Consider the following 15135-nt stretch of genomic DNA (forward strand, 5'->3'; position numbering starts at 1 on the left):
TTGAAAAAAAATATATATATATTGTACCATGTATGGGCACCATAAGCCTATTCTCACGCAGAACCCTCCCCCTGAAGCCTAACCCTAATCACCCCTCCACAAACTACCTACCTGATGCCTAACCCTAAGACAATTACTACCTGATACCTAACCCCAACCCACCGCACAAACTACCTACATGAAGCCTAACCCCCCTTGCACAAACTACCTGCCTGATGTCTAACCCCATCCCTCTCCCCTCACAGACTACCTGCCACCTAACCCTAAACCCCTCCTCACAAACTTCCTTCCTGATGACTAACACACACACACACTTTCTCCACACAAATTACCTGTCTGTGGCTGATGCCTAACCTTAAAGGAGTCATCAGGGAAAAAGTCTAAAATAAGTGGTACTTACCGGGGGCTTCCTCCAGCTCCAAGCTCCCAGAACGTCCCTCGCCGCAACTCTGCCCGCAGCCATTCACCGCAGGTCCGTCCCGGTCCCTGGCGATGACGTCAGAGCGACCTCCAGGTCGCTCTGTACTGCGCCTGCGCGAGCGCCGCTGTGAATCACCGCCATGTGGGGCGGAGCGGACTGCTCAGTACTACTGCGCCTGTGCAGTCTGCTCCGGCCCATGTGACGGCGATTGACAGCGCCGCTCGCACAGGCGCAGTACAGAGCGACCTGGAGGTCGCTCTGACGTCATCGCCGGGGACCGGGACGGACCTGCTGTGAGCGGCTGCGAGCAGAGTTGCGGCGAGGGACATGCTGGGAGCATGGGGCTGGAGGAAGCCCCCGGTAAGTACCACTTATTCTAGACTTTTTCCCCGATGACTCCTTTAAACAGCGCACACACACAGCTGATGCCTAACCTTCCCCCCCCCCTCCTTCTCACCCATACAAAAACTACTGGTTGACACCTAACTGCCTGCCTTGGTGCCTCCCCCTCCCCTGTGGCCAATCACACCACCAGAAAAAAACATTCCCTTGGGCTGGCCCGGATCAGAACTGCATTATGTGGGGGTGGCAACATCAACAAGTACACAATCAAAATTTATAAAAAAAAACCTCCTCTGGCGAGTGGCGACCTGGACCCGACCTGATCCCTCTGAGTCCGACTCCAACTCCAATCAGCCCAGCAGAAGGCTCCCTCTGACAGCCAGGCTTCTCCTCAGCAGATAAGTGAGCTGAGCTGGAATGGCTGAGGCTCCAGGCGGGGCCCGGGGGGCGGAGTCAAGTGAGGTGAAGTCCCGACTCCTAACTCCCGGCCAAATAGCGTGAACACGCTCACGCTGCCTGCACGCAGCCACGCACCAGGGCACACACGCCACGGCCAGGCCGCCTCAGCCCAGCCCCGATTGGATACTTGAATTACAAGGGGAGGAATTAGGATGGGGAGGCAGACTGGATCGCGTGCAAGCCGTGCAACTTTATTCATCAGCCTCTGCTCCGCGGAGCCTCCGCCCACACAGTAAGTCTGGCTGACTATTACAGGGGGTGGGCTGGCTTAGTGAGTGCCTGTGGTAATTGGTAAACATCGCGCGAGGCTGCGTGCGTACAGCTCGCTACTGTAGTCACTGCGGTCTGCACAACTGTCCTGTGTCCGTACGCCGGCCCTAAGGACTTGGTATTTGAACGGCCCGGGGGGCAATTGCCTCCCGTCCCCCCGGGTCAGTCCGCGCCTGCACACCACAACCTTCTCTACAAGCAAGCTTTCATAAGACAGAGAACTGGGACGAGCAGGATGAATAAGCTGTAACTATAGCTATAACTCCATGAAATGTCGCACTATGGCTCACACACCACAACCTTCTCTACAAGCAAGCTTTCATAAGACAGAGAACTGGGACGAGCAGGATGAATAAGCTGTAAATTGCGCTCCTCCATGTGTTTGAACTGTTGCAGGTAATATTGTGTATTATGCTCTTCTTGTAACGTCCTGTTAATTTTACAGTTCTAGAACCCACTTCACAGATCTTCTCCGTAGTGCAGCCGTGCAAGCTCTCTGTCACTGCAAAACATAATATAATAATAATCATAACAAGAATAATAATAATGACTGAGGCTTAAAGAGGAACTCCAGTGAAAATAATGTATTAAAGAAGTGCTTCATTTTCACAATAATTATGTATAAATGATTCAGTCAGTGTTTGCCCATTGTAAATCTTTTAAATTCCTGATTTACATTCTGACATTTATCACATGGTGAAATTTTTACTGCTGGCAGGTGATGTAGATGCTGCTTGCTTTTTTGGCAGTTGGAAACAGCTGTAAACAGCTATTTCCCACAATGCAGCAAGGTTCACAGACAGGAAACTGCCAGGACCATGGTCCTCAAAGTTTCATTCAAAGTTTCACCACAATATCAGCCATACAGAGTCCCCTGATGATCCATTTATAAAAAGGAAAAGATTTCTCATGGGAAAGGGGGTATCAGCTACTGATTGGGATGAAGTTCAATTCTTGGTCACAGTTTCTCTTTAAAGTGACGCTGAACAGAATAATCCTACTAATATAATAAATGGGAAAGTTTGGATGTTTGGATGTTCGGATGTTTGTTACTCGATCACGCAAAAATGGCTGAACGGATTTGAATGAAATTTGGCACACACATAGTACATTACCTGGAATAAAGTATAGGATACTATTTATTCCCATAACCAAAAAGGGGGCGGAGACAAATACACATTTCACTGGAAAATGTAAACTGCAGCCATTCTTACACTGTTACAGGACTTCCGAGGCCAAAATGAAGAAAATCACACGGTACCTTTTTATTAGCAGAATCCACGGAGGACGTCCTGCCCGTCCTCCGCTCCGTTCCGCCATCAATGCAGGTCTTTCCGTTCCCCTATGGCTTGGCCCGACCCCACCGAACAGGTCGCATCGATTCCACCTCTAAGATGGCCGCCCCCAGGCTCCGCGGCTGCGCAGTGCGCTTTGCACTTGGGGAGCATGCCGGGACCTAATACGCGGCGGGAGGCGGGCAATAGGCTGCGCAGTTGCGCTAGCGGCAAAGCGTACTGCGCAGCCGCGGAGCCTGGGGGCGGCCATCTTAGAGGTGGAATCGATGCGACCCGTTCGGTGGGGTCGGGCCAAGCCATAGGGGAACGGAAAGACCTGCATTGATGGCGGAACGGAGCGGAGGATGGGCAGGACGTCCTCTGTGGATTCTGCTAATAAAAAGGTACAGTGTGATTTTCTTCATTTTGGCCTCGGAAGTCCTTTAATGGTAGGGTTCTCAAACTTTGCACAGCTGGTCGCTGGGTGACTGGGATTAATATTCAGAAAAGTGGGTGGAGTCATTAAAAGCCAATCAAAATTAACCTATTGATTTTCAAGGGGAATATTTACATTGCTGCCATTCTTGCACTGTTAATGGCAGAAGCCTCAAACCTGGTACAGTTGATCATTGGGTGACTGGGGTTCAATTTCAGAAAGGGGGTGGAGCCACAAATAGCCAATTAAATTTGTTTCATTTTAATGCAAATTATTGATGCCAAACATCGCAAAATCACAAACTTGGTAATTGATTAATTGTGTGTTAGGGTTAGAAAAGTAGGCACAGCCAACACCAGCCAAATACATAAATGGGCAACGCCGGGTCATAAGTGGGCGGAGACAAATACAAATTTTACTGGGAAATTGTAAACAGCAGCCATTCTTACACTGTTAATGGTAGGGTTCTCAAACTTTGCACAGTTGGTTACTGGGTGACTGGGATTAAAATTAAGAAAAGTGGGTGGAGTCTATAAAAGCCAATCAAAATTAACCTATTGATTTTCAAGGGGAATATTTACATTGCTGCCATTCTTGGACTGTTAATGGCACAAGCCTCAAACCTGATACAGTTGATCATTGGGTGACTAGGGTGCAATTTCAGAAAGGGGGTGGAGCCACAAACAGCCAATTAGATTTGTTATATTCCAATGCAAATTATTGATGTCAAACACCGCAAAGCTCGCAAACTTGGTAATTGAGTAATTGATTAATTGTGCGTTAGGGTTAGAAAAACGGGCACAGCCAACACCAGCCAAATACATAAGTGGGCAACGCTGGGTCATAAGTGGGTGGAGACAAATACAAATTTTACTGGGAAAATGTAAACAGCAGCCATTCTTACACTTTTAATGGTAGGGTTCTCAAACTTTGCACAGTTGGTTACTGGGTGACTTGGGTTAATATTCAGAAAAGTGGGTGGAGCCTACAAAAGGCAATCAAAAATTACCTATTGATTTTTCAGGGGAATATTTCATTGCTGCCATTCTTGCACTGTTAATGGCACAAGCCTCAAACCTGGTACAGTTGATCATTGGGTGACTGGGGTTTAAATTTATAAAAGGGGTGGAGCCACAAACAGCCCATATGAGTTGTTTAATTTTAATGCAGGTTATTGATGCCAAAGACAGCAAAGCTCACAAACTTGGTCATTGAGTAATTGATTAATTGTGTGTTAGGGTTAGGAAAAGTGGGCGCAGCCAGCACCTGCAAAATACATAATCGGGCAATGCTGGGTCATCAGTAGGCGGAGACAAATGCAACTTTCACTGAGAAAATGTAAACTGCAGCAATTCTTACACTTTTAATGGTAGGGTTCTCAAACTTTGCACAATTGGTCACTGGGTGACTGGGATTAATATTCAGAGAAGTGGGTGGAGCCTACAAAAGCCACTCAAAATTCACCTATTGATTTTCAAGAGGGAACATGTAATTGCTACCATTCTTGCACTGTTAACCACCCTGGCGTTCTGATTAAATCGCCAGGGTGGCTGCGGGAGGGTTTTTTTTAAATAAAAAAAAAACTATTTCATGCAGCCTTCCTTGTTTTGCTTATATCGTCGCCATAGCGACGAGCGGAGTGACGTCATCGACGTCAGCCGACGTCCTGACGTCAGCCGCCTCCGATCCAGCCCTTAGCGCTGGCCGGAACTTTTTGTTCCGGCTACGCTGGGCTCAGGCGGCTGGGGGGACCCTCTTTCGCCGCTGCTCGCGGCGGATCGCCGCAGAGCGGCGGCGATCAGGCAGCACACGCGGCTGGCAAAGTGCCGGCTGCGTGTGCTGCTTTTTATTTGATGTAAATCGGCCCAGCAGGGCCTGAGCGGCAGCCTCCGGCGGTGTTGGACGAGCTGAGCTCGTCCAGACCGCTCAGGTGGTTAATGGCACAAGCCTTAAACCTGGTACAGTTGGTCATTGGGTGACTGGGGTTAAATTCAGACAAAGGGGTGGAGCCACAAACAGCCAATCAGATTTGTTTAATCTCAATGCAAATTATTGATGCCAAAAACTGCAAAGCTCACAAACTTGGTTATTGAGTAATTGTGTGTTAGGGTTAGAAATAGTAGGCGGAGCGAACACCAGCCAAATACATACCCGAACAATGTCAGGAAATCAGTGGGTGGAGAAAAATACAAATTTCATTGCGCAAATGTAAACTGCAGCCATTCTTACACTGTTAATGGTAGGGTTCTCAAACTTTGCACAGTTGGGCACTGGGTGACTGGGATTAATATTCAGAAAAGTGGGTGGAGCCTATAAAAAGCCAATCAAAATCTACCTATTGATTTTTAAGGGGAATATTTAATCGCTGCCATTCTTGCACTGTTAATCACCTGTACTTGGTACAGTTGGCCATTGGGTGATTGGGGTTCAAATTCAGAAAAGGGGTGGAGCCACATCCAATCAGATTAATTTTATTTCATTGCAAATTATTGATGCCAAAGACAGCAAAGCTCACATACTTGGTCATTAAGTAATTGTGTGTTAGGGTTAGGAAAAGTGGGTAGAGCCAACACTAGCCAAATACATACCCGGGCAATGCTGGGCGTCCAGCTAGTTAGAAATAAAATAGTGTTTTAGCATTGGCAGTGATGTTGTAACCGGTATGGACTCTTTCCTGCCTGGCCAAGAAGAATCCACCAGACACTGACGTAACGGAAAAATAGCAATAGTTTTATTGTGACCAAAGCAACTGGTCCAAAAGGTAGGTTATCCAACTGAAACAATGAATGCAAGATATGTATTTCTTACACACTAAACATATTTCATAAATCTTCTATTCTTTACAGCCGGTGCACCGGTAAGGCTAATGGTCGCCACTTATGATCCAATCTTTTTCATCCAATCTTACCATTTCTATCTAATATAAAGCCGCATCTACACACGTAGATGCGGCCGCGAAGCTCCTTATCAATCGAGCCGCTGATGCGGCTCGATTGATAAGATCCAACAGGACGGATCCGCGAGGGGACAATGGCAGGGAATCGAGTGGAAGATAAGTAGCGCTGGCGGGGACGAGCGGGGAATCCATTGCGGTGCACACGCGGCGAGCGGGGACGCGGCGGGCACGCGCGGGTACGCCGAAGAGGCGATCCGGCGGCTCGCAGCCTCATCTACGCGTGTAGATGAGGCTTAAGGGAACTGCCTAGTATCCAATTAACATATTCAATCAGTTTACTCTTCTACTACATAGATTTGGTAAGATTGGATGAAAAAGATTGGATCGTTAGTGACCACCCTAAGGAGGAAAGCCAAGTTAAGTACATTTTACAAGCAAGTACTTTAAATGACACTAGTTCTATCGTAAGCAATTAATAACCAATACATTCATGCAATAACTCTATAATCTTTCAGCTGAGGCAATAGGTAAGGATAGGTCTACTGAGCAATTCAGTTCTAACCAGTTTCTGTCCCTTGCTACCAAGTCCAAGCTACAGTGGTGTGAAAAACTATTTGCCCCCTTCCTGATTTCTTATTCTTTTGCATGTTTGTCACACTTAAATGTTTCTGCTCATCAAAAAAAGTTAACTAGCGCATAACAAAGAACCGCTGGTGAATCAGAATTTGTATTCTGATTCACCAGCGGTTCTTTGTTATGCGTTCGTACGTGAGCCGGCTCACCAGCGGCTCCTCAGTGACTCTCTGCTCAATATGAGCCAGCGGCTCTTCAGTGACTGCATGTCAGCATGCCAGAATTCCTCCGAAAAAGGGGGTATAGTAGATGTGCTGGCTGCTCGGCGGGTGTGGGAAGGGAGGCCGCGGCGTGTGAATGGATGATACCGGCAGGGCTGCCTACTATAGCAGCGGCTCCCTCCTAGCAGCGACTCACAGCTGGGGAGGGAGCCGCTATGTGGCGGCCACGAGTGTAACACATTGCTGTTTAAAGCGGCAATTCTTATCTCATCAGTTCAGGCGACCCTGCAGAGGGGCCTGTAATGAATCCTGGATTTAGATAACAGAGCACCTGAAACTGACAGGGGAGGCACTGATCATCTGCCCTGAGGTCTGATATTGCAATAAGGTAACTAACATTTTTTTCTAATATTCGCCTCGTAAGTCCTTTAACTGTGGTTAATCACACCTGAGTTCAATTTCTGTAGTCACCCCCAGGCCTGATTACTGCCACACCTGTTTCAATCAAGAAATCACTTAAATAGGAGCTATCTGACACAGAGAAGTAGACCAAAAGCACCTCCAAAGCTAGACATCATGCCAAGATCCAAAGAAATTCAGGAACAAATGAGAACAAAGTACTGTAATTGAGATCTATCAGTCTGGTAAAGGTTATAAAGCCATTTCTAAAGCTTTGGGACTCCAGTGAACCACAGTGAGAGCCATTATCCACAAATGGCAAAAACATGGAACAGTGATGAACCTTCCCAGGAGTGGCCGGCCGACCAAAATTACCCAAAGAGCGCAGATAAAACTCATCCGAGAGGCCACAAAAGACCCCAGGACAACATCTAAAGAACTGCAGGCCTCACTTGCCTCAGTTAAGGTCATTGTTCACGACTCCACCATAAGAAAGAGACTGGGCAAAAACGGCCTGCATGGCAGATATCCAAGGCACAAACCACTTTTAAGCAAAAAGAACATTAAGGCTCATCTCAATTTTGCTAAAAAAAACATCTCAATGATTGGCAAGACTTTTGGGAAAATACCTTGTGGACCGACGAGACAAAAGTTGAACTTTTTGGAAGGTGCGTGTCCCGTTACATCTGGCGTAGAAGTAAAACAGCATTTCAGCAAAAGAACATCATACCAACAGTAAAATATGGTGGTGGTAGTGTGATGGTCTGGGGTTGTTTTGCTGCTTCAGGACCTGGAAGGCTTGCTGTAATAGATGGAACCATGAATTCTAATCTACTGTCTACCAAAAAATCCTGAAAGAGAATGTCCGGCCATCTGTTTGTCAACTCAAGCTGAAGCGATCTTGGGTGCTGCAGCAGGACAATGACCCAAAACACACCAGCAAATCCACCTCTGAATGTCTGAAGAAAAACAAAATGAAGACTTTGGAGTGGCCTAGTCAAAGTCCTGACCTGAATCCTATTGAGATGTTGTGACATGACCTTAAAAAGGCGGTTCATGCTGGAAAACCCTCAAATAAAGCTGAATTACAACAATTCTGCAAAGATGAGTGGGCCAAAATTCCTCCAGAGCGCTGTAAAAGACTTGTTGCAAGTTATCGCAAACGCTTGATTGCAGTTATTGCTGCTAAGGGTGGCCCAACCAGTTATTAGGTTCAGGGGGCAATTTCTTTTTTCACACAGGGCCATGTAGGTTTTGAGTTATTTTTCTCACTAAATAATAAAAACCATCATTTAAAACTGCATTTTGTGTTCAATTATGTTATCTTTGACTAATAGTTAACGGTTTTTGATGAGCAGAAACATTTAAGTGTGACAAACATGCAAAAGAATAAGAAATCAGGAAGGGGGCAAATAGTTTTTCACACCACTGTATATTGCTCAGCAAAATCCATTTTTGTAGTAATATGTTTTTGGTCATAAACAACTTTCCGTCTGGTTACGGAATATCTCTGACTCCTATTAATTCAGCTGTATTCCTAGTTGGAGATTCTTCAGAAGATGGTGACGTAAAATCAAATAAATAAAAAAGAAAAAAACTAACATAATAAATAAATATAAATAAATAAGCAAAATAAATAAATAATTAATAATAAATATTGTTTGTCGAATAAACACAGCCTCTTGGGTCTGCTTACGGGAGGTAAGTCCACCACTGCCTCCAAAGCATTTTTTTAAATTTTTAATATTTTGATTTTATACTTTTGGCGCCTCTGTCCTATATTCGTTTGAAAATAAATAAATAGAATAGGTTAGGGACAAATTATATCACTGCTCTGGTGACTAACGGCTCCTTCTCTCTTTCCTTAGGTTCAACATACAGTGGCGTTCTACAGAGGTGAGTATGAGAACTGGTTTAAAGGGACTCCGAGCTCAAAATAAAAACAAAATTAGTACTCACCTTGGGCTTTCTGTAGCCCAGTGTAGGTCGGGAGGTCCCCCGGCAACGTCCTGGCTCTTCTCCCAAGGCCTGTGTTGAAATGGCTGCCCGGGTGGCTCCCGGCCGCCAGCCAGGGGTCATGGGCAGACCAGGCCTGATAACAAGACATAGTGATCATTCCAGTTGATGATCATTATGTACAGCGGCCAGCAATCAATAATGCTTGGGCATCAGGGGTCATTAAGGATCCGTCCTGTAAGATCTTTCACGAACCCTGATGCCCGAGCATTACTGATCACAGTGCTCTTTCCCCCCCCACCCGGGACCCATTGAAGACGCTCTGTCATCCACCAATCGTCATTCCTTCACTCTCTCTCCATAGCAACAGAACACATTGCTTGCCTTAAGGCTAGAGATGTGTCTGTACAGCATCATTCCCCGAATTGACGCCCAAGGAATTATTTCCCAATCCTCGATGGCCAACAATTCTTGCATTTGTGTACTTAGTTTGGTGCCTGTACAGCTTATGCTGTAACGCACAATGCATATGGGCACAGACCCCCCATGCATAGGTGCCCGGCGGAGTACACCAAGGCGTCTACAGCTATCCGCTTGTGCCAGCCAGCTTACCTGTACAGGTAATTTACCATGACATGAAGCCTCACATCAACCTCTTAACCTCCCTGGTGTTCTATTAAGATCGCCAGGGAGGCTGCGGGAGGGTTTTTGAACTGAAAGTTGGCTGCATGAAAGCCCACTAGAGGGCGCTCCGGAGGCGTTCTTCCGATCGCCTCCGGCGCCCAGAATAAACAAGGAAGGCCGCAATGAGCAGCCTTCCGTGTTTCGCTTACCTCGTCGCCATAGCGACGAGCGGAGTAACGTCATGGACGTCAGCCGACGTCCTGACGTCAGCCGCCTCCGATCCAGCCCTTAGCGCTGGCCGGAACTTTTGTTCCGGCTGCACAGGGCTCGGGCGGCTGGGGGGGTCCCTCTTTCGCCGCTGCTCACGGCGGATCGCCGCAGAGCAGCGGCGATCAGGCAGCACACGCAGCTGGCAAAGTGCCGGCTGCGTGTGCTGCTTTTTAGTTTGTAAAAATCGGCCCAGCAGGGCCTGAGCGGCGACCTCCGGCGGTGATGGACGTGTATAGTCGTCCATACCGCCGAGGAGGTTAAGGACCACAGGCTTTAACCCCCAGTGACCAGGCTATTTTTTTTTTTTTTAAATCATTGCTCTGCAGGTTTAATGGCTTGCTGCAGAGCCACACATCTGTGGACACAAATTAGTCCCCCCCCCCTTTTCTGCCCACCAACAGACCTTTCTGTTGGTGGGCTCTGATCAAGCAGGGATGCGCGTGAATTTGAAAACAGCTTGGGTAATGTATGTGGTGCACACCAGAGCGGGTCATTTTTCCCCCCAAACACAAACTCGGGGGCTGCAGCATTTTTTAGATTTCTGAGGCATTTCTGCCTCAATGTAAAGTATAGGAAAGTGGAAAACCGCTCTGAGAAACACTAGATCACAGCGGTTTTCCAGGCGTTTTTGTTACAGAAGCTGTTCAGTAACAGCTTTACTGTAACAATATATGAAATCTGCTACACAAAAATGCTCCAAACACCGCTGCCATGATTAGAAAACCTCTCTATGTCTAGAATCGCTCTGAAATCTGCTTCAAAAACCTCTAGCATTTTGCAGATCTGCTAGAGGTTTTTGGTGTGCACTGGCCCAATATCTTGTTTTTTCCGCCACCAATAAGGCTTTCTTTGGGTGGTACATTTTGCTAAGAATTATTTTTCTCTAAATGCATTTTAACGGGAATATTACGAAAAAATGGAAACAATTCATTATTTCTCAGTTTTTCGGCCATTATAGCTTTAAAATAATACATGCTACCATAATTAAAACCCACGTATTTTATTTGCCCAGTTGTCCCGGTTATTATACCATTTAAATTATGTCCTGATCCAAATGTATGGCGCCGATATTTTATTCGGAAATAAAAGGTGCATTTTTTTCCGTTTTGCATCCATCAATATTTACAAGCTCATAATTAAAAAAAAATATACCCTCTTGACATGCATATTAAAAAAGTTCAGACCCTTAGTTAACTATTTATGTTTTCATTTTGTTTTTAATTGTAATTTTTTTAGTTAAACATTTTATTTGTTGTTTTTTTTAAGGTGTGGGAGGTAAACAGTTAATTTTAAATGTAATTGAATGTGTATATTTAAAAAAAATAAATTATGTAGATGTAGTTTTACAATTTGGCCACAAGATGGCCTCAGTCATTTTTTTTTCGTCCTGTAAGCGAGCGCTCTGACTTACAGGAAATGAAGGGAGGACATGAAACTTTTTTTTTTTTACTTTAGAAAGATTGCAGCTACTCATAGAAGCTGTCCGCCTTTCTAACGGGGACTTAGATCAATGAATGGGGACTACATTTTCATTCATTGATCTCCGGGCTAACGGATATGAACGAATAAGAAAAATCGATACTTACCCGGGGCTTCCTCCAGTCCCATAAACACGTGTGAGTCCCTCGCCATCCTCCCACAGTCCTCCGTTCAGCCCCAGTAACAGGCTCAATCGCGGCCTTCTGCGCATGCCTGGGAGCTCCATGCATGCGCAGGCGGCCAAGACTGACGTGACTGAGCCTGTTACTGGGGCTGATTGCCGCTGAACGGCAGACTGCGGGAATATGGCGAGGGACTCAGACGTGCTTATGGAGCTGGAGGAAGCCCCGGGTAAGTATCGATTTTTCATATTCACTCAGCTTTGGTACACTTTAAAGGATACCAGAGCTTAAACGGGGGGAGCCAGCATATATGGGGAAATGTCCTGATGGCCACTGCTCCCCCCATTCTTCTGTGTCCCCCTTCTTTCTTACCTAAAGCCCCCCCCCCCCCCCCCCGGCAGATTGCTAATCGCAATTGCTCCAGTGTAATTTGGCCCAGCCAGTAACATTAGCTGAGCGTTTAGGGAAATCGCTAGCGCTTCTGAATCGCTCCCTAAATGCTCAAAAAAATCACACTAGTGGATTCCAGCCCTGAGAGAGATTTGTCTCAGGGTCGATGTGCCCATACATTACTGGATGTATTAGAACCTTAAAGAGGAACTCCAGTGAAAATAATGTAATAAAAAACGTTCTTCATTTTTACAATAATTATGTATAGATGATTTAGTCAGTGTTTGCCCATTGTAAAATCTTTTAAATCCATGATTTACACTCTGACATTTATCACATGGTGACATTTTTACTGCTGGTAGGTGATGTAGCTGCTGCTTGCTGTTTTGGCCGTTGGAAACAGCTGTAAACCGTTACGTATTTCCCACAATGCAACAAGGTTCACAGTCCGGAAACTGCCAGGAGTACCACGGTCCTCAGAGCTTCTTGTGGGAGGGGTTTCACCACAATATCAGCCATACAGCGCCCCCTGATGATCAGTTTGTGAAAAGGAATAGATTTCTCATGGGAAAGGGGGTATCAGCTACTGATTGGGATGAAGTTCAATTCTTAGTCACGGTTTCGCTTTAAAGAGGAACTCCAGTGAAAATAATGTAATAAAAAAAGTGCTTCATTTTTACAATAATTATGTATAAATGATTTAGTCAGTGTTTGCTCATTGTAAAATCTTTCCTCTGCCTGATTTACATTCTGACATTTATCACATGGTGACATTTTTACTGTGGGCAGGTTATGTAGCTCTTTCTAGCTGTTCTGGCTGTTACAGACAGCTGTAAACAGCCATTTCCTGTCTGTGAACATTGTTACATTGTGGCAGTTTGCCCAGAGTACCGCGGTACCAGAGCTTCTTGTGGGAGTGGTTTCAGCATAAAATCAGTCATACAGCGCCCCCTGATGGTCTGTTTGTGAAATGCAATAGATTTGTCATGTAAAAGGGGGTATCAGCTACTAATTGGGATAAAGTTCAATTCTTGGTCGGAGTTTCTCTTTAAGCGTTCGTAATGGGAATGAAACTCCTAATAACATTATACTGATGACACCGGACGGTCTGGTAAATACATATTTGCCACTTGCATTTGTCACAAACTTGCCACACATTATGACACATCAAACTGCGCCATCACATGACAGTTCTGTTAAACCTCACGCGGCAAATGGACTTACCAAACTTCTCGGTCTTCACATAGCTCATGCAGCGCGTCTCATCGCCCGTACATTTTATATTGTTAAAATGTTTACATCGGTCAGACTTCTTGGCAAAGCAATCCGGACAGATCAGCCCATTGTCCTCATCACTGATAGATGGCACTAGAAGGAAGGGCGAGAAAAGTAACAATTGCTATAATAGGTCTATAATATGTTAAAAAAAAAACTCTAAACATCAATTAACCTCTTTGGCGTTATGATTATTTCTGGATTTTAGGGACTAAAAGAGGTGCAATTTTTACTTGCAAGTTGCACCCTTTCAGACCCTAAAATCTGGAAAAAATCATGCTGCCCGGGAGATCTGCAGCAGTTCCAGTAACCACTCACCTTCCTGGCTCCAACACTGCAGTTTTCCCTCCTTCCTCCTGGTGGCACTGCAACTCTAAAGTTAGCATCCTTATTACTTGTTTACCGGATAAAAATAAGAAGTTTTAAATCAGGATGATACCATTTATTGGCTAACTACAAATGAATAAAAACAAGCAAGCTTTCGGCCTTGCAGCCTTCGTCGGGCTTATATCCTGTTAGTTTGCAGGCACAGGTACAGACAGCTTTATACATGCAACATCAAAATGGAAAACAGATATTTTGTTCAAGCATAAATACATGTCATTAAGATGCCTTAATTCAAACAGACCATCTAAATGGGGTTAGAGGTTGTTAGCTGAGATAAGGATCCTTGTTTACACCATGCTCACAGACCTGGGAGTTGGACTGAGACAGAGGTATCGTAAATTCTTAGTTCACAAGTTCATCTGTAATGGCTTAGAAAGTTCAAATATCATCAGTCTCATACCAATATAGAAAGTTGTTGTCCTTATTCAAACCGTTCTGCACAGCTTTGAACCAATTTATAAATTTTGTTTCTGCTAAGTTTGCAAACTAACAGGATATAAGCCAGACGAAGGCTGCAAGGCCGAAAGCCTGCTTATTTTTATTCATTTTTAGTTAGCCAATAAATGGTATCATCCTGGTTTAAAACTTCTTGCTTTTACTGATGGCTAACACGGTACAATACCCTACTGCTACTACTATGGATAAAAATAAAGAATTGATTTTTTTTTTCTTGCCGAACAGTTACACTTCAAAGTGGTATTGGGTATTAGGTATGTATAAACCCTCCCTCGCCCACCCGCCCGGCTGCTGCACCCTCCCCTCACCCTCCCATCGCTAGACTTGCGTCCCCCGTGGAACGGTCCGATTCTTCACTAGTGTGAAGAAACGTTCCGTTTCCCATTGCCTCCAATGCTGCTGCATTGTTTGTCCTGATCCGTTCCACTGGGCAGAACGGTCCGAAAATTAGGGCCTGCAGCAATTTTTCGATCCGCAGACCGGAATGTACGGAACGTATCCGTACCAACGGACGCATGTAAATGGAACCATAGGTTAACATTGGATCCATTCACATCCGTTCCGTTTGTACAGTATACATTTCGGTTCTTATCTGCAAAAAAACGCTAATGTGAACCAGGCCTCAGACTTTAGCAGATTCAAACACAACAGCATAATTCTAGAAACACAGGTAGAAAACAATAGTAGGCCTAAAGATGGCCGAAATTGCTTCTTACGTCCTTTTTAATACTGCATCCATTTTCCTGTCTAATGAGCCTTTTAGAGTGCCCAGGTCCTCAAATGCTAGCTCGTCATCTTTAAAAAGGTGGGTTTTAAGAATGCTATTAGGACACAGAGGCTAGTTCTGCATACTATTACCAGCCTCTGTGTCTGTATTGTGCCTCC

At 45.3% G+C, this 15135-nt stretch overlaps 1 protein-coding gene across 1 annotated transcript in view; it reads right to left on the reverse strand.

Moving 5' to 3' along the window:
- Positions 1–1679: 1679 nt before the first annotated feature.
- LOC137523108 (phospholipase A2 inhibitor and Ly6/PLAUR domain-containing protein-like) overlaps positions 1680–15135 on the reverse strand; it is a 51557-nt gene continuing 38101 nt past the window's right edge. The window contains exons 7-8 of the mRNA XM_068243326.1: positions 13357–13500; positions 1680–1994 (exon numbers count right to left, since the gene is read on the reverse strand). Coding sequence (XP_068099427.1) covers positions 1798–1994; positions 13357–13500 — 341 coding nt within the window. The 3' untranslated portion in view covers positions 1680–1797. The remainder of the gene's footprint in view (positions 1995–13356; positions 13501–15135) is intronic.

This window comes from Hyperolius riggenbachi, chromosome 6 (genome assembly GCF_040937935.1).
Source record: "Hyperolius riggenbachi isolate aHypRig1 chromosome 6, aHypRig1.pri, whole genome shotgun sequence".
NCBI lineage: Eukaryota > Metazoa > Chordata > Amphibia > Anura > Hyperoliidae > Hyperolius > Hyperolius riggenbachi.